The sequence below is a fragment of the Mastacembelus armatus genome, chromosome 18, assembly GCF_900324485.2.
Source record: "Mastacembelus armatus chromosome 18, fMasArm1.2, whole genome shotgun sequence".
Classification (NCBI taxonomy): Eukaryota; Metazoa; Chordata; class Actinopteri; order Synbranchiformes; family Mastacembelidae; genus Mastacembelus; species Mastacembelus armatus.
The window spans coordinates 6535980-6563965 of NC_046650.1; the positions used below are offsets into that span (position 1 = coordinate 6535980).

The 27986-nt window shown below is 38.7% G+C and overlaps 1 protein-coding gene and 2 non-coding genes across 3 annotated transcripts; 1 reads left to right on the top strand and 2 right to left on the bottom strand.

Annotated features, from left to right (window-relative positions):
- Positions 1–27778, top strand: m1ap (meiosis 1 associated protein). Its single transcript, XM_026298700.1, has 11 exons — positions 1–264; positions 378–575; positions 4252–4423; positions 22269–22424; positions 22605–22764; positions 24132–24273; positions 24669–24753; positions 24856–24998; positions 25136–25251; positions 25558–25639; positions 27572–27778. Exons 1-11 carry the CDS (start codon positions 1–3, stop codon positions 27776–27778), a joined length of 1725 nt encoding a protein of 574 aa, XP_026154485.1.
- On the bottom strand, positions 10103–10174 carry trnaa-ugc (transfer RNA alanine (anticodon UGC)). Its single transcript has one exon. It is a non-coding gene; the product is annotated as a tRNA-Ala (tRNA).
- trnaa-cgc (transfer RNA alanine (anticodon CGC)) lies at positions 12048–12119 on the bottom strand. The gene has a single exon. It is a non-coding gene; the product is annotated as a tRNA-Ala (tRNA).
- Positions 27779–27986: the final 208 nt, after the last annotated feature.

Sequence of the window (27986 nt, forward strand, 5' to 3'; positions counted from 1 at the left end):
ATGTCCATGGAAAACAGAAAAAGGCCAGCAGGTTCCTCCAACCCTGGGAATTTGGTTTTCTGGTCCTCCTCGTTCCATCGGCAACCAGCCAGGGTCCTGATTGTGGATGCACTGCCACCGTGGTGGTCAGAGACCTGTACAATGTTCTGTGATGCCCTGAATAATTTCTTGTCCCTGGCCTGTAGTCTAGATGGACCGTGTAGGATCCCACTGTTTAGCTTATATGCCATCAGCAGGCAGCAGGAATGTCTACTGCCATTTGTGGTAAGATAGATAAAGGTGAAGTAATTCCCCCTCTACCTTTTTCTTGTTTTCTGACACCCAATTTCTTTTCTTCTTTTATCCTTTTTTTTCTCTTCCTGACCCTCTATTTTTAGCAAGTTCGTGGTAACTTGGCCCGGCTTTATTCTTGTGTGGAGGAACTGAGGTCAATTCCAGGGGAAGGCTGTATCAGGGGAGCAGCTAGAGCAGGTGAGCTGCTGCGACAGGCAGTACTGGACAGCCTGCAGCAGTTCAAACAGTACATCAGACATACCAGCGCTAACAATCAGTCAGGCAACGGCACATTAGTAGAGGTGAGCACATTTAGATCATGTTTATTGTTGTAATCATTCTACAGCTCACAATACATTTGTACATAAACCAACAAAAGCACAGAGCTACAGACTCATGAATCATCTTGATGGGCTTTTAAAGTGACATACACCTAACTAGGTTGGCCCTGTGAAAGTCCATCATAGGCTGGTATAATGCTTCAAACAATAAAAATGGCTCATAATAAATGTCATTCAGCCATTGTAACCTAAATTATAGTACAAAATAGAGATACTAATGTTTGAACCAAAGACTTCAAAGCATGCGCTCTACCACTAAGCTACGTTCAGTTGAGACTGAGCTAGCTAATTTGGATAAGAAAATTTATAGTATTCACAATAAAAATATAGTGAAAAAATAAGAGAAGATATAGTGAATATTTACCAGCAGTGCTGGTTGTACAGTCTGACAGCAGTAGGAAGGAAGGACCCATGATAACATTCTGTCACAAACTTGAGGTGAGGAAGTCTCTGACAGAGCTGACAGAGCTGCCCAGTGCTGTCACAGTCTCATGGATTTGGTAAGACTCATTCTCAAGCAGTGTTGTTAGCTTGGCCCATACCCTCCTGTCTCCAAGCACTTGCACTTGTCCTGGGGGCTTCTCAGTCCTGAGCTGGCCCTCTTGATTACTTTGTCCTGTCTCTTCCTGTCTGCAGTTGAAATGCTGCTGCACCAGCAGACCAAACCACAGAAGATAGATAATTGAACAGAACTGAGCAAGTGTTAAACTGTGATTTCACTGCATATCCAGATACCTGTTAACTAGGCAAGGAGTAGGTGCTAGGCTTCTGCATAAAACATAAATACAGTCCAATGATAACTGTTGTGCTTTGTGTTTGGGTAAATTAAAATGAATGAGTGATCACAGAGATGGTTAAAGGTAAAAAAAGAAAAGAAAGTGTTCCCAACTTTTCTAACATACGTAATATGGTTACGTTTTTTACAGAAACTCTCTTTTCCCCACTCCACACTTGTATCCCAGCATTTTAGCTGGTTCAGCATAGGCAGTGTTTATGAAAGGTATGCTTGGTATGGATAGAAGACATATATTTTATATTTCCGTAATATGATATATTATATTTTAACAGCACTGGTTTCCATTATAAACATCATTAGCTTTGCCAGTGTAGAAGCTGGGGATTGAACCCTTGACCTCATATATGCAAAAGATGCTCTCTTCCACTGAGCTCCATCCCTACAGGTACAGTGGGAACAGCAGATATATTTTGGTACCAAGTGCAAGAAAAAGTGAATCTGCCTGGGCATAACCATTGCAAACAGAGACCATTTTTATTGAATATGAAGTGATGTCTTTCAAATATTTGACTGTTTTATTCTCTTCAAATCTATTATGAAAGAGGAGTCAGTTTTCAACTGCTGACAAGCTCAGAATGAATGCATCCACTTTGATATTCAAGCTTTGTACTTCATGCTAATGTAGCGAAGAGGCTCCACTTATACCTATTAAATGAACTCTCCAGGTCCAATTCAATCTATTTAGCAGCTGCAAAAACATTGAATTTGAAACCTCATTAGCACGTTTTTCAAAACTTTCTGTTAACAGTCCATTTTATTGGCTGAGAACTCTTCACATCCTATATCAGTCTATTCATGTACATTTCAAATCAGCAAATGCCTTGTGAAACTGACATCAGAAAAGCTTCAGTAGTTTTCCTGCCTTCCTGCTAGTAAGCTGCCACTTCTAAGTGACAAATCCTTTGAGTTCACATAATATTTAAAGCAGTTTACTTATTGAGTTTTGTGCAGAACTCCACTGAGTAATGCAGATATCTTCATTAGAATGAAAATAGATTGGTTGTTGACATCAATAAAGGATCATAGCTACCATTTGCATGCAGTGGATTTAACAGAACTGTTCATTCCTATTTGTGTTATGTAATTCAAAGCCAGTTTAGGGATAATACACTATACAGTTCAAGGCTCCAAACCTAATAGAGAAATGCAACATTTTTAGTGGTAGCAAATGACAGTTTAGGTGAAATGTGTATTAGCAGACATTACAGTATCTCATTTGTTAAAATTAAATGTTGGTTGGAAAGATGGAGCCACTTGAGAAATGAGCCAGTCACTAGCCTTCTTGTTAAATTTGACCAATGTGCCCCCTTGTCTCCTCTGGGTTGTTAACAAGGATTCAACAAATGCACTGGTTCATTAGGAAACTCTGGACAGATGATTACACTAAGATCCACTGTTGCCGACAGCAGCAGCTATGAATAGCACTATTAGGGGACAGAGAGAGACACTAAGCAGAAGCAAGGCCTTATGTATTTACATCTGGAAGTGTGTCTATGTGTGTGTGCGCCATTTGCCCATTTATACAATACATGTTTTCATGCATATCTACATTTCCAGCTTTATGTGTATGTGCAGCAGATTCTAATTTTGGCTAAATAACAGGAAGCCATCAATAAGTTCATTACGATCATCATTTTCTACTGTTAGTGTGATTCAGTAGGGTGCTCAGCATCAGCCTAGCATTAGTCTGTTTTCCCCCCTTAGGCATGTAAACGTCACAGAACTAATCAACTAATTTAATCTCTTTCCATCATCAGATATATTAAGTACTTATTTTTTTTCTTTTATGCAGATGTTCTGCAGAAATCATCAGAAAATAAATGGATTAGTAAAAACCTTTTTTCAGTGCATTAGCAGCTGTTTTTTTCATTCTTGGTGTCATGAACTTTGAGATAATGGGGCTTAGTTACAGAAAACATTAAAATTACAGATCATAGGGCAACAGAGCAACTAAAGTTGAGTGTTTTTTTTTTCATGAAAACTTTGTTTTGCAGCATGTGTAATTGTAGAGTTGTCATTATAACATACAGTAGCCACTTTTCTGTTTGCTTGAGGACAGCAATGTATTGACATCATGTATTTAATTTAACAACTGTAATTTACTATATGTCCTGTTCCTAAAGTACAACAGACACATTGCAGTCAGGTCCAAGGAATGCTTTGTTGTGGTGATGTGGCCAATTCCTCTTAACATATGATGTCTTAAAGCACACACTGTTCATTGAGGACGCCAGCTGGAACAATTCAAACATGGCCTTTTGGGAGAAAGTTGTGGGAAGGAATAACAATGTGACTGAATATTAATCCAATTAAAAGGGGTAGCTTAATGTGGTCCTGGAAAAGCAGCAGTTTTAGTTTATTTCAATCGAGAATGCTGTTTTGCCAAGAGTTAGTAGGGCCTGTGGATGCCTTGGCTGGTGGCGCAATCTGTCACAAGCCAGCTTAAAGAATGCTGGCTAGAATGCTGTGCAGTTTGGTATGAACATCTTAGTTTTCAGAGGATGAGTCTCAGTCACTTTAGAAACCACATCATAAATATCATGCATATTTGTGTCCGGAGGGTGATTTGCTCTCTGTTTCATCTTTGCTGTGAGAGTTGGGCCACAGCAGGTGCAGTACAAAGAGTATCTAACAAAGAGCAACTGTAAAATATACAGCCTTGAAGATTTTTACCTCCTTTCTCATTTTTTCATCAGCAGTTTGCATCTAATCTTGTGCTATTCTAGCTGAATCCATCCACTCTAAAAATGTGATATTTTAATTGCATGTTGATGTCCTTTGAATTCTTTGTTCCTTGTTTTGCAGAGACATTTTTGGCATTTCCTCTTGATATTTTCACAGGTTACTGTGGTGACCAGTCAGCCAGGACAGGGTATTGTCCGCCAGTTGGAGATGGGACTCAAAGATGCTGACCTGGTGTCACTGAAGCGGCTCCTGGTGGTACATATCTACAGTGCTGGAGACTGGGGCCAGGACACTCCCTCACCTGAAGCCACACCTACTGAGACTGAAGGTAGAAGATAAGAAATTTTTGTGTCTACATTTGCTATTACACAAGACTGGATCACAAGCTGCCACACACACGTACACACAGTGTATTTACCATTGATGCAACGTTAATAAACTGCTATGAACTGTGTTTAAAGAAAGAAGCAGGAACACTTACACACACTCAAACACTATGAAGGAGCTCTGGTATCTATTTCTTGAGCAGACTTTACTCTCCCTCAGGTTCCACATTGTTTTCCCTTATGCTTTCATGTAGCATTTATATATTTTTTATTTATTACACTGTATTTTTTACTGTTTATCACATCTCGGCAAATGCATGCACTTGAGACACGTCAGAATTTCTGGAAATTTGTCACTATCCACGTTTTCCAATTTACATAATGATATGCCTTTTTTAAATTACATGAAGGTTCAAGTGGTGTGGTTTGAATAAGTGGAGAGTGGAGTGAGGACTGGATGGAAATGAAGGGTTGGAAAGGAGGGAAGTAAAAAATGAGCAAGAAATGAAAGAAAAACATGCAGGAAGGAAATAGTTAACCATCATTAAAATGGGATTTCTGTATCTTCTCCCTTATGCAAATTTAAATGTGAGTTTTAACTCATCAGACATAGGTATATCAGTTAAATCCCAACTATAATCCCCTTTATTGGTTTAATATCATCATATCTAAAGCAATATGTTAAGCATTTGTCCCATCTCTTGTAAGAAATCTTGGTTTGGTGTGGTCTTTCAAAAACAGAGCTTCTTGATTTGTACGTATCAATATAACACAGTAGCAGAGCTATCAAGTGGACCTCTTTCTAGTGACAAGCAACGAGTAGAGACACAATTCTTAATTTTTTATTGTCAAATAAACCAAACTGAAGCTGACACCATGCATAAAGAATTAACACATGGGTGTGGAGGAGGCTTTTATTTTGTTAAAAGCAATGGGTATCTAGTTTAATGTTACTTCACACAAAATTAGGTTTATTATATATTTATCTTTTTCTCTTTTATTCTTGCAAAATCCTGGATACTTTCACCTTTTCAGGTCTCTACAATCCTTCAAATGAAAAAAAAAAGTCCTTGAAGAAGTACCTCTTGCTGAACCACTCACAACGCATGTTCTCAATCAGGCTCTGTCCTGTGATAAGAGATTGCAAGAAGACATTGCTTCATTTTAAGGTTAGGAATCACTACCTGATTGCTCTTAGCTGTGTGTTATCAGCAGTTCTTGATGCAAAGTGGGGTGGTGAACAATATTCATTAGAAGAAAAATGTGGAGGGTTAAATACACACTTTTTAGTGTGGTTATTATTGGATATTTAAAGTAAGTCCCTGTGCGATCAGAATAAAAAGGGTTGAGCATGTTTTTGTGTATATATTTAGTCACACTGTAAAACAGCATGCTTAGAAGTAAAGCTACAGGAACCACCAAGTATGTAGATACTAACACAGAATCTTTTGTATTTATTGATAAACATAAGTGATGCTTATTCCTGCTAGTGCGTAATGAAAAAGCAATGTCACTCCACATAGAAATGTCTGGAATGGAGCCTTAAAGAGATGGTTATATAGTTACCACAGTGTGATGATAGTGAGGACTACACCCTGCTTTGCTGCTGTGATGCCACTGGGGCTAGAACACCATGTTCCTCCAGCATGTTGTTTTCTCAGAAGTGTTTGTTGCACAGAGCGTTGGAAACATCACATGAGCTCCATAATACGGCCTATGGCATACACCCTCTTAATTATGTCAATGCTAGTGGCCACTGATGTTTCACATAAGGCGGTTTTTATTTAAAAACACTCTTTCTACAGTGGAGGAAACATTGCTGCTACTGTTGCTACTGTAACATCTTCATATTGAGTTTGGGTGGTTTACAAATTCAGTACAGAGCTTTTTTGTTTTATTAGCTTTATAGAAATGATAGACTATCACTTTTTCATTTAAATACAAAGTGTGTTTTGTATGAAAAGAAGGGGCCAGAAAATGATTTGTCTGTGACATTTCTCATAGTAAAGCCAAAAAAAAAAAAAAAAAAGATTTTTTTTTTTGTTAAAAGCAGCTAAAATAAAAGAAAGGAATGGGATCAGCTCAGCATCCAAGAGCTACAGTGACCTCGGAGTTCATCTGACTAAGAACTGAAGCATGCTTACATTAACGATAAGAAGTTTAACTGTCTAAACTAAGTCTCTACTCTTTGTTTATCTTTACCATGAGAGACCTTGTAGCAAAATCAGCTATGACAGGCATTCTGAATACAGTTTGTACAGCACGTTGTAATTTTGGTTTAGAAAAGGGGTGTGTAACTATTACATGAGTCCTAATACACTGAAAAATCTTGAAGCCATGTTGATTCTGGGAATACTCTGGAATCTGGGTGCACTGTGGGATCTTAATCATGTCCGTGTGTGTAGGATGCTTGGTGGGAATGTTCTGTGAGGGGGAGAGATTGCAGCATTCAGTTAACACCAGACTTTTTTTTTTTTTTTTTTTTAGCTGTGTGTGGGTGTGTCAGTCATTCAGGCCATAGGGTGCAGTATATTATAGGAAGTGGGAGGAGTGTCCTTTTTTCTGTACCAAAGTGAATATTGGAGCATAAGCCATAACTATTTTTGTCTGTCTATGTCTCTGTATCTCATCATTGTTACTTGTCTGATCCCACAACAACAAAAGGTATCACAACTCTTGTCCAGAGTAAAGATGGCTCACATCTTCAGCGTGCTTTTTGTGGGCTAAGGTGCCAGGTTAAGTTATGGTTAAAACAACTGTTGATGTTAGAGATGTAGTTGTAATGTTTAAAGCTAGGGGACATAGTTTATGTCATTCAGGGTCCACAATGAAGGTCCTTGTAAAAGTACATGTGTGTTAGTGTCTGAAGGCCAGTGCATTGATAAGCATCCTGTTTTTGTTGAAACTCACCCAGTATCCTTGAATCCCCAATTTATTCTGCAATAGTACATTTGTGCACCAGGGAGAAGATACAGAAATCACAGGGCGAGAGCGAGACAGAGAGAAGGAAGACAAAGTCAGAGGAGACACTAACGATTATGGCACCAGTGGTTTTGGTTTTCCTCCTCACAGTTGCCAAGTTTTTGACTGAGACAGGGTCAGCAAGTGTCCACACTGGCTGGAGCAATTCCTTCGAGATAGTCAGCCACACAACTATTCATTTGCATTGTTTAGATAGTTGAGAAATTCAATTACAGTCTTTACAACTCTAAATTCATTATAAATATGATGAAAATACACAGAGGTGTGACATACTACTATCAAATTAGGGCAAAATGTCAAAGAAAAAACAAAACAAAATACTGTTTCTCCAAACATTCAAATGAGCTTTACTACAAATATACAGCTTTACATTTTCTGCAAAAAAACTAGTATTTGTGCTACATTTTTCACAGGGTAGACAGATATGACAGATAATAGCCACACAGAACACAGATTACTGTTCCAAACAAAAACATGAGCTTCATAAATGCTTTCTTTGTTTTTTCATTGAACATTCCCCAAGGATGTGACTTCCCCACATCAGCAGACTGTGCAATAGAGCCTTATTTTATATTATTCCCATGATGAAACTGAGGTCAGATTTTGATGAAAGCAGAAGAAATGTTGCAGCTCAACACTTCAAAAACAGATTGTGTCACGTCAGTTTCCAAATAAGCCCTTTGACCTGCTGTGAATGTAAACAAAATATCAGATCGCACTCAACATCAGCAGAGACACAAATTTTAAGGGCTGAGATCAGGATTGTGGTCTAAAAACCTGATTGAGACATCCATAATTTTAAAGCCATAATTTAACAATCATTTCACAGCTGTTGGCTCTACAGCTTACATTATAAAGTAGAATAATTAAGGAATAGGGTACTAGAGGGAAGGAGGCAGCTCTCATCTGTTCAAAGGCAAGAGCAGAGAATTAAAGCAGATGGAGAGACAAAAAAATACAGACACAAGATATGTTGGAAGAGGGAGGAAAACAAATAGAAAAAAGATCAGACAGATAGAAGAGGAGATCAGACAAACGGTGACAGGCACTGATAAAAGTAAAAGTGGGGAGAGGCCCTCTGGTCTATTGATCCATTGAGGCTAACGAAAGGATGGGGCTGACTGTGGTACTGGCACTAGCACAAATAGCCTTTCGATTTCCAGACCTACTGTATTTTTTTTGTGACACGTCTTCAATCTTGGGAAATGAGATAAAAGTGACACCAAAAGTGAACCTTTTGGGAAATATTTGGCATAAATCTATTTTATAGGTGATGTGACTACGTTTTTTTTTAAAGGTATGTATCCTAAACCCACACTCCAAACCTTAAACTCATTTAAGTGTGCCCTTGTATAAAACTGTAGTTTGTCCTACACATGAGCCAACATTCAGAGGTTTCCATAATACACACACAAAGTAACATACATGTTATACATGTAACTTCTCTCCATATACAACAGCTTGTCCTCACTTTCCAGCACTTTTCTGTTCGCAGTTCTTAAGTTTGCTTCCAAGTAAATGCAGTTTGGTTTTATGTCTGTCATATATCCAGAAATTCCAAATAATCTGAGAGGTCATGCAGTTTTGTTCCAGCCTGTTACTGTTTGTTGCTGAAGGTTGAAAACACTAACACAGAAAATCACAGACAATGGGCATGTGGTAGCAGTAAGGAAAGAGCAGACAATACAATGGATGGATAAAATCCACCATGCATTCTGCAGGCCAAAGGAAGTTCCTGGCAGCCTTACAAGTTTAATACTTTCCTCCCAGACTACAGAAATATGAATATGTCCTGCTCTCCAAGTCCTTCCATCTGCTGCTGTTGCATGTGTGTCTGACATGAATTCATTACAATGAGCTGGCGCTTGTATGCCTGTGTCCATATTGCAGCTAGACTGTGCATGTGCAGTCTGTTGCAAGCTAAATCAACAGTTTCTATTCAGTCTTGATTTCCAAATCATCATTTAAAGTCTCATTACAGTTGATGTCATCTTTTACACAACCATCACTCTGCAATGCAGCTTCCATTCATCAGTTCTGATTCTGCACCACACAGATAGACTGTGCTCACATTTATGCAGACACATCAAACAAAACTTATATTTACTCTGAAGACAGAATCATGAGTTTTAAAAAGCAGCATCTGTGTTGGGAGTAAGCTGTGTTATTTTTGCAAAGTCATCGTGAACACTGGAGGACACCCATAATGACTGCTATACACGTACACAAACACACATGCATGCCAACACAGTCTGGAGCAGTTACAGTGATAGATTACGACCTTCTGACTGTCTGCCTTGTGAACACCTGGGCCCCTGGACCCCTGAGCTGACCTCTCTCTCTCTCTAGCTCTGTAAGTCTGCTTAAACCCAAAATATATGAGAAGATAGAGTAAGCTAGCAGGGAATTTGATCTCTCTCAATTTTACAGAAGTTTGTGTTATATCACCAGCCCACTTTATCCTATTGCTTCTATTGTTTTGTTTTTTCGTAAAATATGATGGAAATCATGCCTAGCCTGCCTCATCTAATATTCTGATTATGACGCTAATGTGTTAGTCTTTATCAGTAGTCACTGTATTGCCTTATTGCCTTGATTTACACAAAATCCATTTGAACCTTTGTGCATACTTCAGAGTGAGCTTGGTCACAGTATGTCAAAAACCCTTCTGCTTATCATAGCATGGACATTTTAAAATATGGAGATGCTGGGGATTGAACCCAGGACCTCATACATGCAAAGCATGCGCTCTACCACTGAGCTACATCCCCCCCATGGTTAATAGCAATGGACAAACTCCCTTGCAAGCCTATGCTTCCAAACCAGAGCAGTACAAGATTAAAATTTTATTAAATGAAATTTTATGGGATTCCATATAAACTAAATAAAAGATATACAAAAAGATGTTAAGGTTTTCTTAGTTTATATTTTTATTTCTTATAACATCAGCTTATAAGCTCATGTTCATTATCTTTGAAAATACTGAAATCTTTGTCAGTTGAACTGGAGTAGATGTTATCAGTATTTCATAAATCATTATTTCCACTTTCAAGAGATAACAAATCCATGTGAAATGAGCTGCAGTCAGTTTCTCTTATGGTTTCGTTGTGTCTTCACAAGCTTGCATTGCAAATGTGATTAGTACATTTTGTGGTAGATAATAGATTAATACAATGTCCATTGATCACACTTTAATGTTAGCTGAAGTTAGTTTTTTCTAAATTGTTTTTAATGTGTTCATCAACACTACACTGCTAGTACTGTGTGCTTGAAGAATAGCTATAGTATGTACAGTATGGTCAGAAGAACACAATTGGGGGACTGTAGCAACCATACTTCAGTGTGAAAAGGAGTTCGCTGCCCATTGCTGATACTCAGACTTGTCATATTGTAATCAGTTTGTTATGTGCTATAGGTTTGTCATTACACACAAAGACCTCTTTACCATATTTTAGAACTAGACAGATTCTTTCTTTTGAAGCACAATATAGCGTAGTTGAAAAAAGCCAATTTCTGAGTCTATAAATGGTGTAAATGTCTGTGAATCATAGAAGGGAATTTGCATATGAATGATTCCTCTTCTAGCAAGTTGTTCCACCATCAGAAAAAGACATTTCCACAAAGACACTACATTCCTGACAAACCATATCTGATCTGTTGACTAGTGCTTTTTTTTTTTTATCTGAAGTATATGGCAAGCCGTTTCAGCATAAATTAGATATCCTTGATATCAGATGTTCATTTCACATACTAGTTCAGTCTTTGTTAGAATTAGTTCGACGTTTGATTGCACTAGTTGGACATGTGATTGCACTAGTTGAACAAGAACCCTTACTAGTCGTGCTTTCTCAGCAACTAGTGGCATTTCTGTCCAGCTAGTTCCAAGAAAAGCCTTACTATCAATGCCAGTCACTAGTTCACTAGTGAACTTGTCAGCATTTACGCCTTGACTGTTTAACATGTAAGCTGTGACAGGCATTCACTAGGTAACTAGGTGCAGTTCCTCAGGCCTGCATGTTAACTAGTGCGCAACATGCAGATGAAGTGGTTGGGATAATGACAAAATCCTTCATTCTGATTTGTTAGTATTTTTAATTTTGGAATAGAAAGCTAATTAAAAGCCTTAATGCCCACCTACCCACCCCCTCATTAGCATTTTGTGCTACTAGTTAACTAGTGAGCATTTGGGCTTTCACTAGTTCAACTAGTGAACATTTTGAAACTTACTAGTTACATGAAAATGTCTTTCACTAGTACAACTAGTGTGGTTTTAACCTCACTAGTTAACTAGTATGCATTATTTAGCCTCACTAGTTAATTGATAGTAAGATTGTTAGCAAGGCTTTTCTTGGAACTAGCTGGACAGAAATGCCACTAGTTGCTGAGAAAGCGTGACTAGTAAGGGTTCTTGTCCAAATAGTTCTTGCCCAAACGTCAAACTAGTTCTGACAAAGACTGAACTAGTTTATGAAATGACCATCTGTATCAAGGATATCTAATTTATGCTCAAACGGCTTGCTATAGAAGTATCTATATGTGACTGCTGTCAATATCGCAGTGCATTTGCCTGCACTAGTATGATTTGTAAATTATTGGATCAGTTGGCAATCCCAATTTATATAGATTGTGTATGAGTGCTATAAGTGGAGATGCTGGGGTTTGAACCCAGGACCTCATACATGCGAAGCACACACTCTACCACTGAGCTACATCCCCTGGTTTTCATCATTGTCATATTCATTCTTGATCTTCCAAATGACTATCACGTTTCTTTTGGTTGTGAGGAATAAGCAGAGGAAAAAAAGAGAGGCATGTGGCTGAAAAATAATGAACAATAACTGATATGTGCTCATAGTCGGACTCTCACCTGTTTTTGAATTGAACCCCAAGGCTGCCCTTGTTCAGAAAAAGAGCAATTTTCCTGATTTTTCTATTTCCTCCTTGAGTATTATGTAAAGTGTATTTTCAGTAAATGCATTCCGTTTGTGTCCTATTGTGTATATATTTTGATTTAAATTGGTTTTCTACACAGCATTTAAATCTGTCTGCAAATAAGTGTGTATTTTTGTGTTTGTGCGGCATTATGAAACTGTGACGCATGCATCTCAAAAATCCCTTTCAAACCACTGCCAAAGTCTGTTTGTTCATCATCGTATTTTGACAAATACTCATTCAAACAGTTCTAGTCTTTTTCACCTCACTTCTCAGCTTTGTCAGGACATTTATTTCATTTAAATACCTAGTTTGCAAATGCTTCTCAAAGTGACAAACAGTCATTCCATCCACATAAATTTACCCTGGGAATCCAGGTTTCAAGTGACAGTCTTTATTCTATTTAAATGCCAGTCACAAAACCATTTCTGAGGTTCCTTGGAGAGGCTGTGCATTATCCCATCATTGATCCGTCCACCCATCTATCTCACATCAATAATTCATTCACTCTTTTATTTAGCACTGAGTTTGAGGTTCAAGGGTCCTCAAGAAACTCAAACACGCCCTGGACTCTGTGACCAGGTGTTCCTCCAATCTGTTCAGTGTTACCACCGAACTACATTCCTGTATCTTAATGTTACTCCAAACTGTTATTTCCTTCAGACAGTTAAATGCTAAATAAATTTCAGATTATAAGTAAATTTGGACATGGTGAGGATTCTGACATTGATCTGCTCAGAAATGAATAAATAAACATGGAGGCATCATCTAAATGTAACTGTTGCATCAGTTTTATCATTTCTTCAAATAAATGTGACAGATTAAACAAAATTACCAGTGCAGTTATTACAGTTTTGCTAAATCGCACAAGTTGGAAGGATTTCACCTTGCGTTCTTGCGTCTGTGGTGTGGGTGGGTGACTGCTTATGAGGAAGGTTGTTTAGAAAAATCACTGTTAAACAAGGTAATTTGGTTTTGCCTCTGAGCTATTGATAGTACCAATATAAAAACATACTCATATCTTGGACAAATAGGGCTTTCAAAATGACACCCCTTCAGCAACTCTTGGATTATAGCCCATTATATATCCCCTAATCCTCTTCCTTTTATCATCTTGTCTCGCGCTTCTTAGACTGTCCACAGTCCTACCTCACTGTTTTCCTCTCCAGATTTTTCTTTTCTTTCCCAGTGTGTCTGTCCAAACAAGTCATTTTTACAATGTTGTTGTTAAAACTGAAAGGAAAGAGACTGTGGTGTGTGTGTGTGTGTGTGTTCATGTAATTCAGTCAGCATATATGTTTTTCAACCATATTTTCTTAAGTCATTGTCCACTCTTACCTATGTATGTCCTGCCTGAGTACTGTTATGTCATATATCATGACTCCACATCCCCTTCTACATTTTCTCCAATCTGTCTGTGTGGTCCTTCACATTGTAATTTTCCCATATAATTTTTTACTTTACTTTTAATCACACCCTGCTTCACAGAATCTGCCATGCTTCATCAAAGTGCAACAAGGAGATGAGAGGGATCCCCCTTTTCTTCTCTTCTCTCTCCAGCTACTTAATTACTTGCTTCTCCTCCTCCATCTCCCCTTTCCTCATTTCTTGTGTCTCTTTATAGGAGGAGAAAGAAAAGAAATTGTCTGCTATGTTTTTGGCTCCAGCCCTCTCTCCTCCCTTGCACTTTGGAGACTTTCTGTGAAGTATCTAAATTCCTTTTTGCTTTTATCTCATCCTTGCTTTATCTTTATTGTATTTCCATATATTTATGATGTATTAAGCTAGATTTACTGTGCTCTCTGCCTTAACCCCTTGTTATTTTTCAAGAACTCATCTGGCTAGATAAATAAAGTGGTACTTTTATACAAATCTGCAAATGGAAAAAGTTTTAGGCCGCATAGAAATTAGTATCTAAGTTTTCTGAAAAGCCTTTTATGTAGCGAAAATCTTTAAAACAGGGAATCTCCACATTAAATGAAGTTACATTTATTAAACAAAAATAAGGCCTTGTTGATACAAAGATGAAAATGCGCACAGTAAATGCTGTATGGCATCCTGTTTTCAGTATTTACACTCTACAGCTGATCATAACAGAACATACAATACAGGGTGCCAAAACTGTGGGTGTCCTGTATTGTGTAATCATATTAACTGTTACACTGCCTGCAGTATGTGCTGTATTCCTTTTCATCAGTGTGACTGGCACCTTGAATATGTAAAGCTCTTTTTGCTTAGAAGTGTTTTCCTTCTCCTCATTTGCCTCCTTTAGAATACTTAAGCCGTTTCCACACCCAGCACAGTTGCGCTTGATCAGCATACATCCCACAGATCCATTCTGAGACACAAGAATAATGACTGAAAATCTGTGTCCCTTGAGAGGAAGATTATAATCCGTTGGCCTGCAACCAAGAATTATATAAGGGTAAACCAAGGCATCATCCCGAGGACTTACAGTGAGCCTTATTTCTTATATTACATTACAATAAGCTCTCTCTCTCTATGTTGTTCTTCCATCTTCAAGGGTTTAAAACTAACAGAGTCTACACTTTGGTACTTATTTAGAGATAACATCAAGAAAAGATGATGTAAAAATAACATACATAATCTTTTGCAGCTGACTTGAGTAAGAACTCAATTCCCATAGGATGTTAATAAACACCACTCTTACGTTTCTGTGTAATTGGCTCTGTGTAAAAACAACTTTCCACCAGACATTTCCTCCTCAGCTACGATTGCAACCACACACCTCCCAGGCTCTTTCTCTGTCTCTTTCATCCAGGATATTTTTCCATCACAGTCAGCCAGTTCACTTTAGTGTGTAAAGAGTAAAACTGCACTGAGTTGCTCTGGAGGTAACTCCACCCCAGACTTGCTGACATGCACACATGCCCAACCACAGCTACCGCAAAATGTTCCCTCAGACAGGAGGCACACACACAGATAATTTCACAATAAAATGGGTTAGCAAGGAAAAAGATAGTGAGAAAAAGTCTGTTTTTAATACCACTGTATTATTTATCAATAAATATTGTTTCATTTGATTGATAAAGTAGATACATGATAATCAAGAGTGCTGACAGAGCCCGTTCTGCCACACACACAATGCCAAGGTCAGGCTGTTCACACCTCTGTATGGTGTTATCAGTGCAGCAGGTGGTTGCACAGATGGAGCCTGGCATCACTCTTCACCCCAGGATATGGAACCTATTAGTCCCACGTTGAGCGATCATGCACACATGCACACACTTACGCAATTATTATATACCGCCCTCCTCAAATCCTGTCAATCTGTCTCTACACACACCTTTTCAGTTTTATGCTTTTACCATTTACAGATGATCAGAGAACAAATCTGTTAGGTGTGATGTATAACCCGATAGACATATTCATGTCAGTAAACAAGGGGAGGAAAACACGGTTCAACGTAACAGGGTGGAGTTTCCTGTGGTTGCAGCTTGCAGATACATATTTTGCAGGCAAGAGAGGTTTCAGTGATCCCTCCCTTTTGCTTTTTGCTTTTTTTTTCATTTTTTTGATGCACAGTGCAACAGATAGATGGTTAAAGCAAGAGAAAGGGATTGAAAAGAAAAGGTATAAAATAAAGGGCTCCTCAAAGCTCAAAGTCCTTTACAGCTATTAAACACCCACTTTCATTTCTCCATTCTCTGTCTACCTGCCTGCTATCTGCTGCCATCCTGCTCCGTCAATCATGCCCCTTTTTACCCTCATCCTCTCTCTCTAAAGAGTAGAGTTTGGAGTTTCAAGAGTGCAGTAGTACATCTGAAAGTCAGACACACTGAGAGTATTGTAGTGGAAAATTGAAGGCAAAGTGGAGGATTTTTTTTGTCCTGTCCTCTGAAAGCACAGTTGACAATAGAGTTGAAACCTTTTAAAACCTTTATACCTTTTCATGTTAAAGTCTGTCCTAACTCACTCCATGGCTTCTCTTCTGTAGCTATCCTAGACATTTCTACCTCTACAAGAATGGCAAAATATAAAATGTCCTTAAATATATTATTAGGACATTCAGCTGCATACCCTAGCACAATATAAAAAATATGCAGTGTTTGTAATGTTTTTTATTTGCTGCTTTATAGCAAAAAGTTATCACCTGCTAGATTTGTCTTAGCACACACAGTTACGTCATCATCCTCTGTTTCTAACTTCTGTTTCATTCCCTGTCAGGTTAGTTCATGCCTAAATGAAACTTTTGCATCTAAAAAACATTTTTAATCATTTTTTGTGGTCCCTGTCCTCCTAATATCACTCCCTACATGTATTTTTTTTCTCTCATCACTTCTGCTTTCACTTCCTCCTCCTCCCCCAAATAAACTCTTTCTTACTTCCATATTTTTTTCCTTTCATTTCCTTTTTTCTAATTTACTCCTCATTGTGCCTATTTCTGTCTCTCTTCCTGTCTTCTTTATCTGGATCTGAGCATGCACAGATGGAATATGTCATCTTTACTTTCAAGCCACCAAAGGATAACAAGGTCCTTCTTCCCTTTTCTTTCAAGAGGTTTGTTATTTGATGTCACCGCTCTCTCAGCCTCGTGCTCGTCTCCTCTCTTCATCCACTTTTATAGGTCTGGCATGTATCAACCTTCCTGGTCTTCTTTCATCTTTAAATTGCATGTACTCATGGCCCCATTTTTAAGTGAGGACGCGTCATTGTGTCAGACTTCAAGAAGCAACTGGATCAGACAAAATAATATTTCCGATAAATGACCAACCTCTACTGTTACTTCTCAAAGAAGTATACGTGCAAGAAAACTTTGTATATGGCTGTCTCCTTCTCCATAATCCTCTCCTTTCGAATGTTCCTCCATGGCTACAGACAGGAGAGCTCTTCTCATCCTCTGTCCTCTCATCTTTTCCAAGTGCTTCAAAGAAGTCATCCAGTTCTGTCCTCTCTGATTCTGTGAGTCCTTCTATCTAACCTTCTCCTATTTTCAGATTCTGCTTGAAACCAGCCAGTTGATATTTTACCATCACTCTTCTTCTCTCTGTCTAGTGGACAGATCGCTGTGACCTAATTTATTTGCATTAATTTACTCAGTCTGCTACTCATTATTAACATATTTACATATTTATATTCTTTTAATGTTAGTTTATTGCCCATATGGAAAATATATATATTTTGCAGCACAAATTAAAAGCAGGGAAACTGAGGGACTTTTGTACATGTACAGAATCAAATGTACCTTAAAACCTTCATAAAAGGATGCTTGCTTTATTTGACCTTCTCTCAAGTGCCTTTTTTTCCTCTTCCCCTGCTCTTCATCTTCAGTGATGACAGATAAAAATGCTGTTCTTGTCCCCTCCAATCCTCTTGTCCTTTTCAAGTGTCTGTCTTCTTTAATTGTCTCCATGACCACAGGGCTCTAACGCAAATGACTGCAAGGCAATTATGTCACACAGCCTCTGGTGTGTCGAGTGCCTGTGTTTCAGACCAGATGATCAATGTCCTATTTGTCACTGTCTCGAACTACATCAATGAGCTATTCATCATTAATGCACATGAAGCCACACTGACTGACAAGTACAGAGCGTGTGCTGTCAGTGTTGCTCTGTATGTGACATATGGATGTCAGAGGGAAATTCCACAGGCAGACATTCATCAACACTTCCTTCATGTTTATGTACACTTTGTAAAGTTTGTGTCAAAGGGATTCTTAGAGTGATATTACCTGTCACATATGAAATTGACACATTGGTGCCAAGTAGCAATATTTGTAGTTGTGCAACATAAACAGAAAAAACTTGGTGAACTCAGAGTCATTTTCCTATAATACTTTTGTAAGATAGAACCATAAGCAATAAAGACATTATGGGAAATGTTCATTACATTGCTACTGCATAACCTGAGTGGGATAATTATGCAGCTGGGGTCTTAGTTTATGGCAACAAAATTTGCTGGGATTCAGCAAATATTATCACATCCAAAATAACTGTTGGCTAAATCAGCAAAGGTAAGATCTAGATGGTAATACATTGGAATTACTCTACAGTACAAACCTCTAGGTATAGAGTGTTTTGAAGTACAACTGAGAGAGATGTGGATTTACTTTTGGCTCTATCTAATTTTTTTTTTTGTCTAAGTCCTGACCTCACTGGAGGGGTATTAGCAAAATGCCATCATTTCCATTAAAGAATGAAGATGCAAATAGATGAACAGGCCTTGCGAAAATGGAGCAAAAATTTCTAAACTATTGATGATTTAATCTGGAGCTTCAAAGTGCATCTCCATCAGCGTGAGCTTTGTGGAATCAGAGAGTCTAATAGTCAGAAGCTTTCATGAGGAGCACAGTGTCCATTATCTGTATCTGGTAAAGCTGATCCATATCGAAATGAATGAGCAGACACAGGACTGTAGAGCTACTTCTTCTTCTAGTAGTGCATTGGTTCACTGCATCACTAAAGCTAATGCTGCAGTGGTCGATGGTCATGACGATGATTTACTCTTCCTAATGCACAGAGTACAAGGAGCCGCTAATGGCCGTGGGCCAGGGATAGGCAATAAAAGAAAGAGAGAATATCCATAAAGCTTGAGTTACAGAAATCAAGGAATTAATATCTCACCAGTGTAATTTGTATTCAGTGTAATTATAAATATAATATTACTCCAGTTACCATCTTTCAAAACAAAAAATATCTCTGGTGTTGTAGTCAGCCTTACATAATTCAACACATTTCTCCCTTTACAGCTGACAGGTTTTTAAGGAATAAAAAGTTTGAAATTGCGAAAATTAAACCTATTCATATTTATTAGAATACAAGGCATGTTGCCTAATCCCAAGCTACACTGTATGACTGACCTTGTTCAGTTCATTTTTAGTGCCTCTGCTGCCTCACTTCAATGAAGCGTACAGTTGATCCATGTTATAAAAACTTTTAAGTCATTACATTTTTATCTGATCAAAAGGTTTTAAGCTTATTTGTGTGTATGGAGGTGAATCACAAATATGTTCCAGCGTACCAGAGATTTAGCAGCACTCACAGCACCACTAAGGTGTGTTAAACAAATAATTCATATTTATATGGATGTTGTGTCTTAGGTATGGATCAACCTCATATGACATCCAGAGCCATTTTATTATTTATTTATTTGGATTCCCATTAGGTGTTACTAATGTAACAGCTAGTCTCCCTGATGTTCATAAGGAGAACCATAAATGACTAATGTGGACAGGAAAGACACTCAGGTCATCAGACAACTGGAGACAGGGGAGAGATGCTAACATTAAAAGTGAGCAAACAGGGCATTAGCAGTTATCTTTTTTTATATAATGTGTGCTTCCAGGGATGTGATGAGTCAGCAACAGGAACTCAGTCCACGCAGTTAAAGTCCAAACTGTCTTAACTGAACAGATGCAGTGTAGAAACTGGCTGGGTGCCTTTGTCATTAGACAAAGGATGTAACTGGATGCAATGGATAGCAGTCATAGATGTGTTGAGCCCTAAAAGACACAAATGAGTAGTGGTTTTTGGTGCATAAATGCAAAAGATGACGATATAACAGGACCTGATAGCATGTGTGTCTTCTATGCGCACACACACACACAGAGGATATGCTAATGTGACGCAGGAGCACAATTAGACTTGCAAATCAGAGGGACGGGTCACTTGCTCTCCTAATTGATTTTTTTCCTCCTAAGTCTTATGGCCCTATATCAAACACACTTAGTGAGCTAGGTAGAGATTTAGCAGCGGAAATACATTCAGCATCAACACAGGTCAACCTGTTGGAGAAAAACAGACAGCATCATTATTTCAGCTCCTTGTCTCACTGATCACACACGTCGGGGTTAACCGCTCTCACCGGTCCTGCTCAGTCTGAAATGTATTGCTCTGTGCAAAGCATTACAACACTACACACACACACACACACACACATACAAATGATGGATCTCTTGAATTTATGCTGCAGTACACCTCGCTCTGTCTCTTTATTTCCTTCTTTCATTATCTCCAACTCGCTCACACACACAAACACACGCTCCATGGTCTATTCACAATCACTTCTGACAGTGTGGACCTTCACCTTCTCTGTCTCATCTTATTTCTCGCTGTCCTCCTCCTGGTATCGCTCTTTCTGTAATTTATACTTTCTTTGCTGTATTCACCATCTTCAATGACTCCTTCCCTCTACTCTGTCTCACTCCCTCTCTTATCCTCATTTCCTTCTTTCTGAATTCCTATTCCCCACACAGACATTATCAGAGGTGCTGGTGATCGATTGGCTTCCCACTCTTTTCCCTTCATCAAGGATTTTCCTTTTATCTCTCTCCAATACCATTTCCATAAAGGTCAGGATAGGTCCTCTCTTGCTCTTCTTTTTCTCAAGTTTCACGGTTCATGTCTTTATAAGACCCCTTACCTCAGCGTTTACTTTTTTGTCTTTGTCTATCATTTTTCTTGGGTTAAGTGACATTTTCCTAATGTTCCTTCTTCATTACTTTTTTCCTTCACACCCTTTCTCTGCAGAAAGCTTAGCAAGTTAGCAATGCAGATATATGGAGGGATACTGGTGTTATTTTACAGCTCATGCTATGTATGAGAAAATTTCCACTGGTTCTTTAATCCATATTAGTAGTGAGAGCGTATGTGGCAGAATCGAAAGCGGAGGATCTTGACTTTACTGTATGCTTTTTTTTTTTTTTTTTTTTTTTTTTTTTTTTTTTTAGAAAAGGAGAACTTGTAAAGCAAAAGTGCCATTAGTACATCCTTTGTTACCCTGTTAATCTTCTCTCTCTCTCTGTCTCTGCCTTCATCCTTCTCGCCTTCACCCAGTAGGGATCAGACCACAAACATCCATCAGCAAAAAAGTAGCAAACATAATTCTATCCCCTCAGATGAAGTACTTATTTCTAGATGAAGCACTTTTAGAAACTTTGGTACAGAACCCAAAATAGCTTCCGTACTGTAGCTGCCTCTGACACATGAAAGAAGCAATGACATATTTTATTCAAGGAATTTAAAGTTTCTCATTTTCTCCCCAAAAAGTTCCTGGCTGGGAGAGTTTAAATACTTTGTCTATTCTTCCTCCATCTTCTTTACTTTTACTTTGACTTATCCTTCCTTCTGTCAACCTCTCCTCCATCACTACCCTCTCTCACTTCCCACAGTGCTTCTTCCTGATCCTCTCCTCTCCCTTTAGTCTCATTAGTTATCTCCTGATGGGTCATTAAGTATTAAACAGCAGGCAGGGGAAAAAGGAGAAGAGGTTTGTGTCAGCAGTACTAAATGGACAATGGGGGGTTGGAGCAGGAGAGGAGGGTGGGGCCGGTCCGTAGGGTCTCATCTTCTGTTCTGTGATAAGTGGAAATCAGTGAGCACAGAGAGGAGAGCAATCCCAGTTCATTCTGCCCACCAGGATGAGCCAGAGTTTTACATTAATCTCTAAAAAAAAAACGAATACCAACAGATTTCTGCACAAAAAAGGAAGTGGCATTGCATCCAAAACGCAGTCCCACTTTTCTCTTCAGGAGATCAGTGCAAGGTCTTCTAATCCAGACAGCTTTTGGTTTGTGAGCGATCCAGAGTCACAGTGAAGCCTGAGATAACGAATTCAGAGCGTCCTCAGTCCATGAGGTGATACTATGAAATATGTTGAATGTTTCCCCCATCTAGTGGCCAAAGAGGAAAATAGTTTGAGTTAATTTTCCCCAGTAGTGTACTCACACAACTGTGGTCTGAAATGGAAAACAGCATGTTACACTTCATCATAATTATAGTGCTAAAACAACAAGGCCATAATATCCACAATATTATCCAAATTAATGGAGAAAAGTTGAATGTGAACGTTGATCATGATTTTTAATACAAAAACTGTCAATTAGCAAGTGGATTCATTTTAAATTTGACACTCATCAAATTCTTTAAGTTTTCATCCATCTCAGCTGGATTTGACACCTCTGTCCATCTGCAGAGTGCCTGATGTTGGGGACAGAGGTCGACCTGCAGCGTGTGGAAAACAGCGTCTTCGCCATGGAGATGGTGTTCAAGACATGGCTTCAAGAGCAGGGAGGAGACAGAGAGAACCTCCACCTGCTACTGCCCAGCCCCCTGGACAATCCCATTCCAGGTTAGGAACGCACACATAAACACACATCCACACAAATTGCTCGTATGGATTGGTTAGGATTTAATCTGATGGCAAAACTATGATGCTTTAGTACAAAATATTAAACAGCAGGATTGTAACAAGCATAGTTCTTTAATGCTTAAGGTTTATATTTTCTTATGGTATGTGTCACGTCTGTAGTGTGTGTGAAGTGTGACATGCAGGAACGTCTGATAAGCCCAGCACTCATACCTCTGACCCCCAACCTGGGAGTAAAGACAGAGAGTGTCCGGGACTTTATCCCTGTCGCTAAGGGCTCAGTCAGTCAGAGCCCACCACCACAGAGGCTCAAAGCAATCAAGTAAGAGAACAGGCTGCAAGGGTGGGGGCTTGTATTACTTTGCACTGACCTGCATGTTAATATTTGGTAAAATATAAGTTCTTTTCTTTTTTCATAAATCTGTTTATACACAACCGAATAGCCCCTGGGCCGGGAAAATGAGTTGCGTAGTAAATGAATATTCATGAATTTCACACTGTTAATAAGTTACAGTGACACTGTAATGTAACACTACCTGCAGAGAGTTTGTATGGATCTAAATACCTCAAATCTCAAAATACCTGAAATCACTGATGGAAGCCACAAAAATATATCTGAGAGAGGACTAGATGAACCAATTTATTCTTTTTTTTTTTTTTTTGGAAGCAGGGATTTTGATATATACGTGTACAGTATAGTTTGTATTCTGTCTGTCTATGAATGGCTTTATTCTGGTTGCACGCAGTAGTGGAATATTCTCCGGTCATATCAGAGTCTGCTTTGTTCCCTTTTCTGGAAAATATTCAAAACTACAGTTGGGCAGAAAAATTGCTCAATGCCTAAAAGCTCTAGGCCATAACTGAACTTGTTTGTGACCTTTTTTCTTCTCATTATAGTAGAATCTCAGAGAGACATGGTTAACAGTGGTAAATGGGGAGAGGACAGTTATAAAAGACAGGACAAGCAGATAAGACTAAAAATAGGAAAAAAGATGTTTCATTTGGTTTTAAATCAACAACGGAAACATTAATTCATTTATTGAAATTTCAGTCTCATAAAGCCAATAGCTGTCTAACCTATATGGTTTGTAGGTTTTGATATATAGATTATAGTGAATTTATTGTATATTCTTACAGTGCAGCTGTACTGTTGCCTTATAACGTCTATCTCACTGTATATTATGTAAAATTTATGTACTAGTTGGTTTATACAGGCTTAAATAGCCCTCTTGTTTAAAAGCTGATGTCATTCCCTCCAAAATACACACATGCAAAGCATCACATATTAGGGAAGTACTTCATGGTTCTGCTGGCAGAAAGCTGACATTTAGGCCTAATATAGGTGAAGCGTTTCTTCTTCTCACCTGGTTATTATGTTTGGCTGTATTTGCATACCCGTCCGTCCAAAAGTTGTTGTGCTGTGTGTGTGCTTTTCCAACTGATGACTAATGATTTATAGCTGGGATGAAGCTAGAGGACGGTCACTCACCTTGGCTTGGATGTTATCATTCTCGATTTCACTGTAGTGGGTTTGCATACCAACACTGCTCACTTGAAGAATATTTGGACAAAGTTTTCAGTAGTGACATAACAGAGGCCACAATTTTTTTTCTTAAATTGCACAAACATCTGTCTTTCAGTCTTGGTTTGCATGCTAACCAAGGTTGTGTGTGTGTGTGTGCCTTGCAGGGTTCTTCATGCAGATGGGGTGTGTGAGAGTGTGTTGTATGGCCTGCCGATGGTGATCCGCCCCACCACCTGCTGGCAGCTGGATTGGGATGAAATGGAGACCAACCACAACCTGTTCCACGCTCTCTGCCACACACTCAGGGTGTGTCCCTGTGTTCACATTTACCTTTAACCAAAGTAACATCTTTAAAAATCAGACAATAACGAAACAAACAAGGCATCAGCTTAAGAAAAATGTATTTGACTTTGTTAGTTTAGCTCACACTGGAATATTTAGAAAGTTTATCTGGTGATGGTACAGCTGCATATTACAGTCTGTCTGTGTCGATGTAAACAAACGTTTAACAAAATGGTACTATTCATGTATACAGTAAGGGTGAAACAATTGTTTATGTTAAAACATTTATGCCATTTATGAACTTAAATAATTTAATGAATGACAGAAAACACACAGGTTACTTTTTGCACTCAGAATTCCTCTGTGTAATAAAAATAAGTAAAGTCTTTTGATGTGAGATATGTTTTTCTCTCTTTCAGAGTCGTGACTTGCTCCTGCTGCTGCAGGTGGAGCCAGTCCAGAGGTCCACAGCTGGAGGTGCGGATCCATTATGTGTGTGCATGTGTGTCTGAGAGAGACAGACAGAGAGTAATGTTGTGAATGCATCTGTCCCTGTATATGGACTCATATTATCCTATGTGTATGTTTGTGCGTGTGTTATTGCAGATATGAATTCACACTATGTCCTCCAGCCTTCTCCGTCTCTTTCCCTGCTCCTGAAGCCTGTGGTCTCCAGAGAGTTGCTGTTGCCCTTCTCACTGCCCATCTCAACTCAGGACCCTGAGCCCGACACCATGCAAACCATGCAGGTTAGGTTACCATTAGTGTGCACAAAAATCCCCCAAAAAACAGAGGTATTCAGTACTCAAAAGCAGAACTAGATCATCTAAATCACCTTTGTACACCGATAACATGTTGATGAGTGTGTGTTGTCTGTCTTTGTCAGGCCTGTCTCACCCAACTGGATGAGGAGTTTGTTTTCAACCCTCTCTCTGTGAGCAGTAACCTTTACCAGCAACTCAGGAACAGAGGCCTGCTCTCACAGCCACGATACCCATACAGGTTAGCACCAGGAGGGTGATGTGACGATATGACAATAACCTGTGTCCCCTTTATCATAATTTCACAACAGTGAACTATCTTTATAGTAAAGGTGAAAATCAGGTTAAAGCAGTAATTGATCTAGGAGTTACTGATGTAAGAAAAGGTAACATAGAGAGCATAGTGATTCTGCTGATGACTGCGTTGATAATATCCATGTAACAGATTGTGATAACATAACATTAAAGATGTAAGTGATGAATTAGGAGGGTACAGTATTGAGAATGATGATGATGATGATGATGATGATGGTTGATTTTATTCCAGGCTGCAACCAGCTGCTGCCCAAAGGCACCTGTCTCAACCACTAGAGGGCTCTAAAACCACAGCCAGCAGACAGCCTCGGCAGGTAAACACTGCAGCTTAGAGTCAGCGCAAAGGTCACTAACTGCTGCTCATATATATCAGCACGTTTATAACATTAGTCCAAGTGATACCATGAGTAGGCAGCAGATTTCACAACACAAAGCAGCAAGAATGTTTTATTAACCTCATTAGTGGTGCGTGCATGGAGTTTGTACTTTTTTAATACAACTGCTGCTCTTTTCTCTCTTCCTTGTAGACTAGATGGTAGCACTCAATACATGCAGAAACCTCAATGTTTAAATACACAGACACAAGCATAAACTTACAACTAATATAAAAGTTCAATGTCTCTGATTTAGGGAAGTTTTTCAGCAAAACCAGATGAAAATGATAAGATAGTTTTCATGCAGCTAAAGATAAATGTTGATATATTTAGTCATCATACTCAAATCTTTAAATACATTTCCAAACCACAACACTTAACAGCAAATCTTATCAGTGTGTCCTCTGGGACAGACATCAGAAACAGGGTGTTGTAAGTAGATAAAAATAAAATAGATAAGATAAATCTGAGGGGTTGTGAGCTAATTAATGGTTCTGCTACACTTACTCATAGTCTTTTAAGTGTTTTGTTTTGTTCTTGTTTTTGTAAAATATTTTATAAAATATTGGACCATTTGAACAGTTTTTAACCGAGACCATGTGAGAGATTTGGCTGGAAAATATGTCTGGTTGAACTGCTGAACACATAGGTCTCCAAAACATGACAAGGGGCCAAACACTGATGTTATAAAAGAGTTCACAAGTTGAAAAGGATGGGAAGAAGTGGTTAATCTTTAACAGCGGTTTGTTTAATAAACCTATCGTGTGTTTATGTAAAAATGTTACCTGAAGACTAACTGAAACTGTCAGATAAATGTGGTGGAGGACAAGGCTCAGTAATTCACTCTGAATTGTCGTCCAGAAATATCAGGTAAGATGAAAATAAATCTGTCAAATGTACTTAAGCAGAGTATTTTCTTGCACTCCACTTCTGATTATGAAACCAAACCTGGTTGTCTGTGGCCCCGAAAACTAAAATATTAATACAGGAAATTATCTGACTATCTTATTACGTCCAGAAATGTCTGTGTTTTATAAACTGAAACAGATAATGCTATGAGTCATTGTTTTATTTTATTTTAGAGTGTTCAGAATGAGTGATATAACTAGCTGACATGACCATAATGTGGTACTTTCTGATCCTCTGATGTTTTCCCAAACATAATAAAGAATATGCATCACGTAAGATTCATCTCAGAGGTTTAGACCAACTTGCGTTTATTGCATAATGCATTAGGAATCAATCTCCATTGGATCAATCTCTATCAATACTAATTAAACTGAGTATTTAAAAAAATTGTAGTCAAAGATCAGAAAATGTGGCACAACTTAATGCAAAGAGTCACTGTCTTAGTGCTCATTATGTGGTCCTTGTTACAGATGGCGTATACCTTACTTTGAAAAATCTTGACATTTCATGTTATTTCAACTGAGGCTTACTGTGACCTGAGCGTGTATAGATGTTGGCAGTGTGACTCATCTGGATTGATAAGGCTGTGCTGACATGCAAATAGTTCACAACAGCTGCGCAAAGTTCTTTCATCTGTTCTGCTTTTGTTCTGTTCTTTGGCACACTCTTATCCACTGCAGTAACGCTTAACTTCATGTTTGTATCTGCGTCTACACACACTTCATGTCTTCCTTTTATTCTGTATTTCTTTATCTCTCATGTTGTTCCACCACCTACAGGCGTCCTCTTCCTCTCTTTCCTCTCACTTTTACCTTTTTTGTCTTTATTATGAATCATTAGTAGAAGTTTCATTACCAATTTTTTGAAAGTTTAAATAAAACAGTCTAAGTAACTTTGAACGTACACAGACATGTTTTTTACATTTAAAGGGTATATGTTATCTCCATTCATCCACAAAACCAGAGTCGCCAATTGGGAACAAACAGCAAGGTCAGGGCCACCGTGGCTCCCCTGCCCTCTTCTTCCTCCCACTCCTCTTCCTCCTCTATGGGACCCCCTCCTGCCAAGGCCTCCCGCCCGGCTCTGACGATCCTCACCAGCAGCTGTGGAAGCCGCAGGGCCCCGACTCCTTCTCACTACGATGATGATGACCCCATGATAATACAGTAAGAAAACTGGAGGGTGAGTGGAAGAAAGTGGGCCGAGACAGAGAGAGAAGCAGTGTAGTACAACATTTACACATCAGTTAGTTACAGCTTCCTTTGATACATCTTTTCACCTTTCTTTGTCCTCACCACAAAAACATCATTTGCTAGATGTGAATTTAACATGCTCTGTATGTGCATATATGAGAAAAGAAAGTTCCAACTCACTGCCA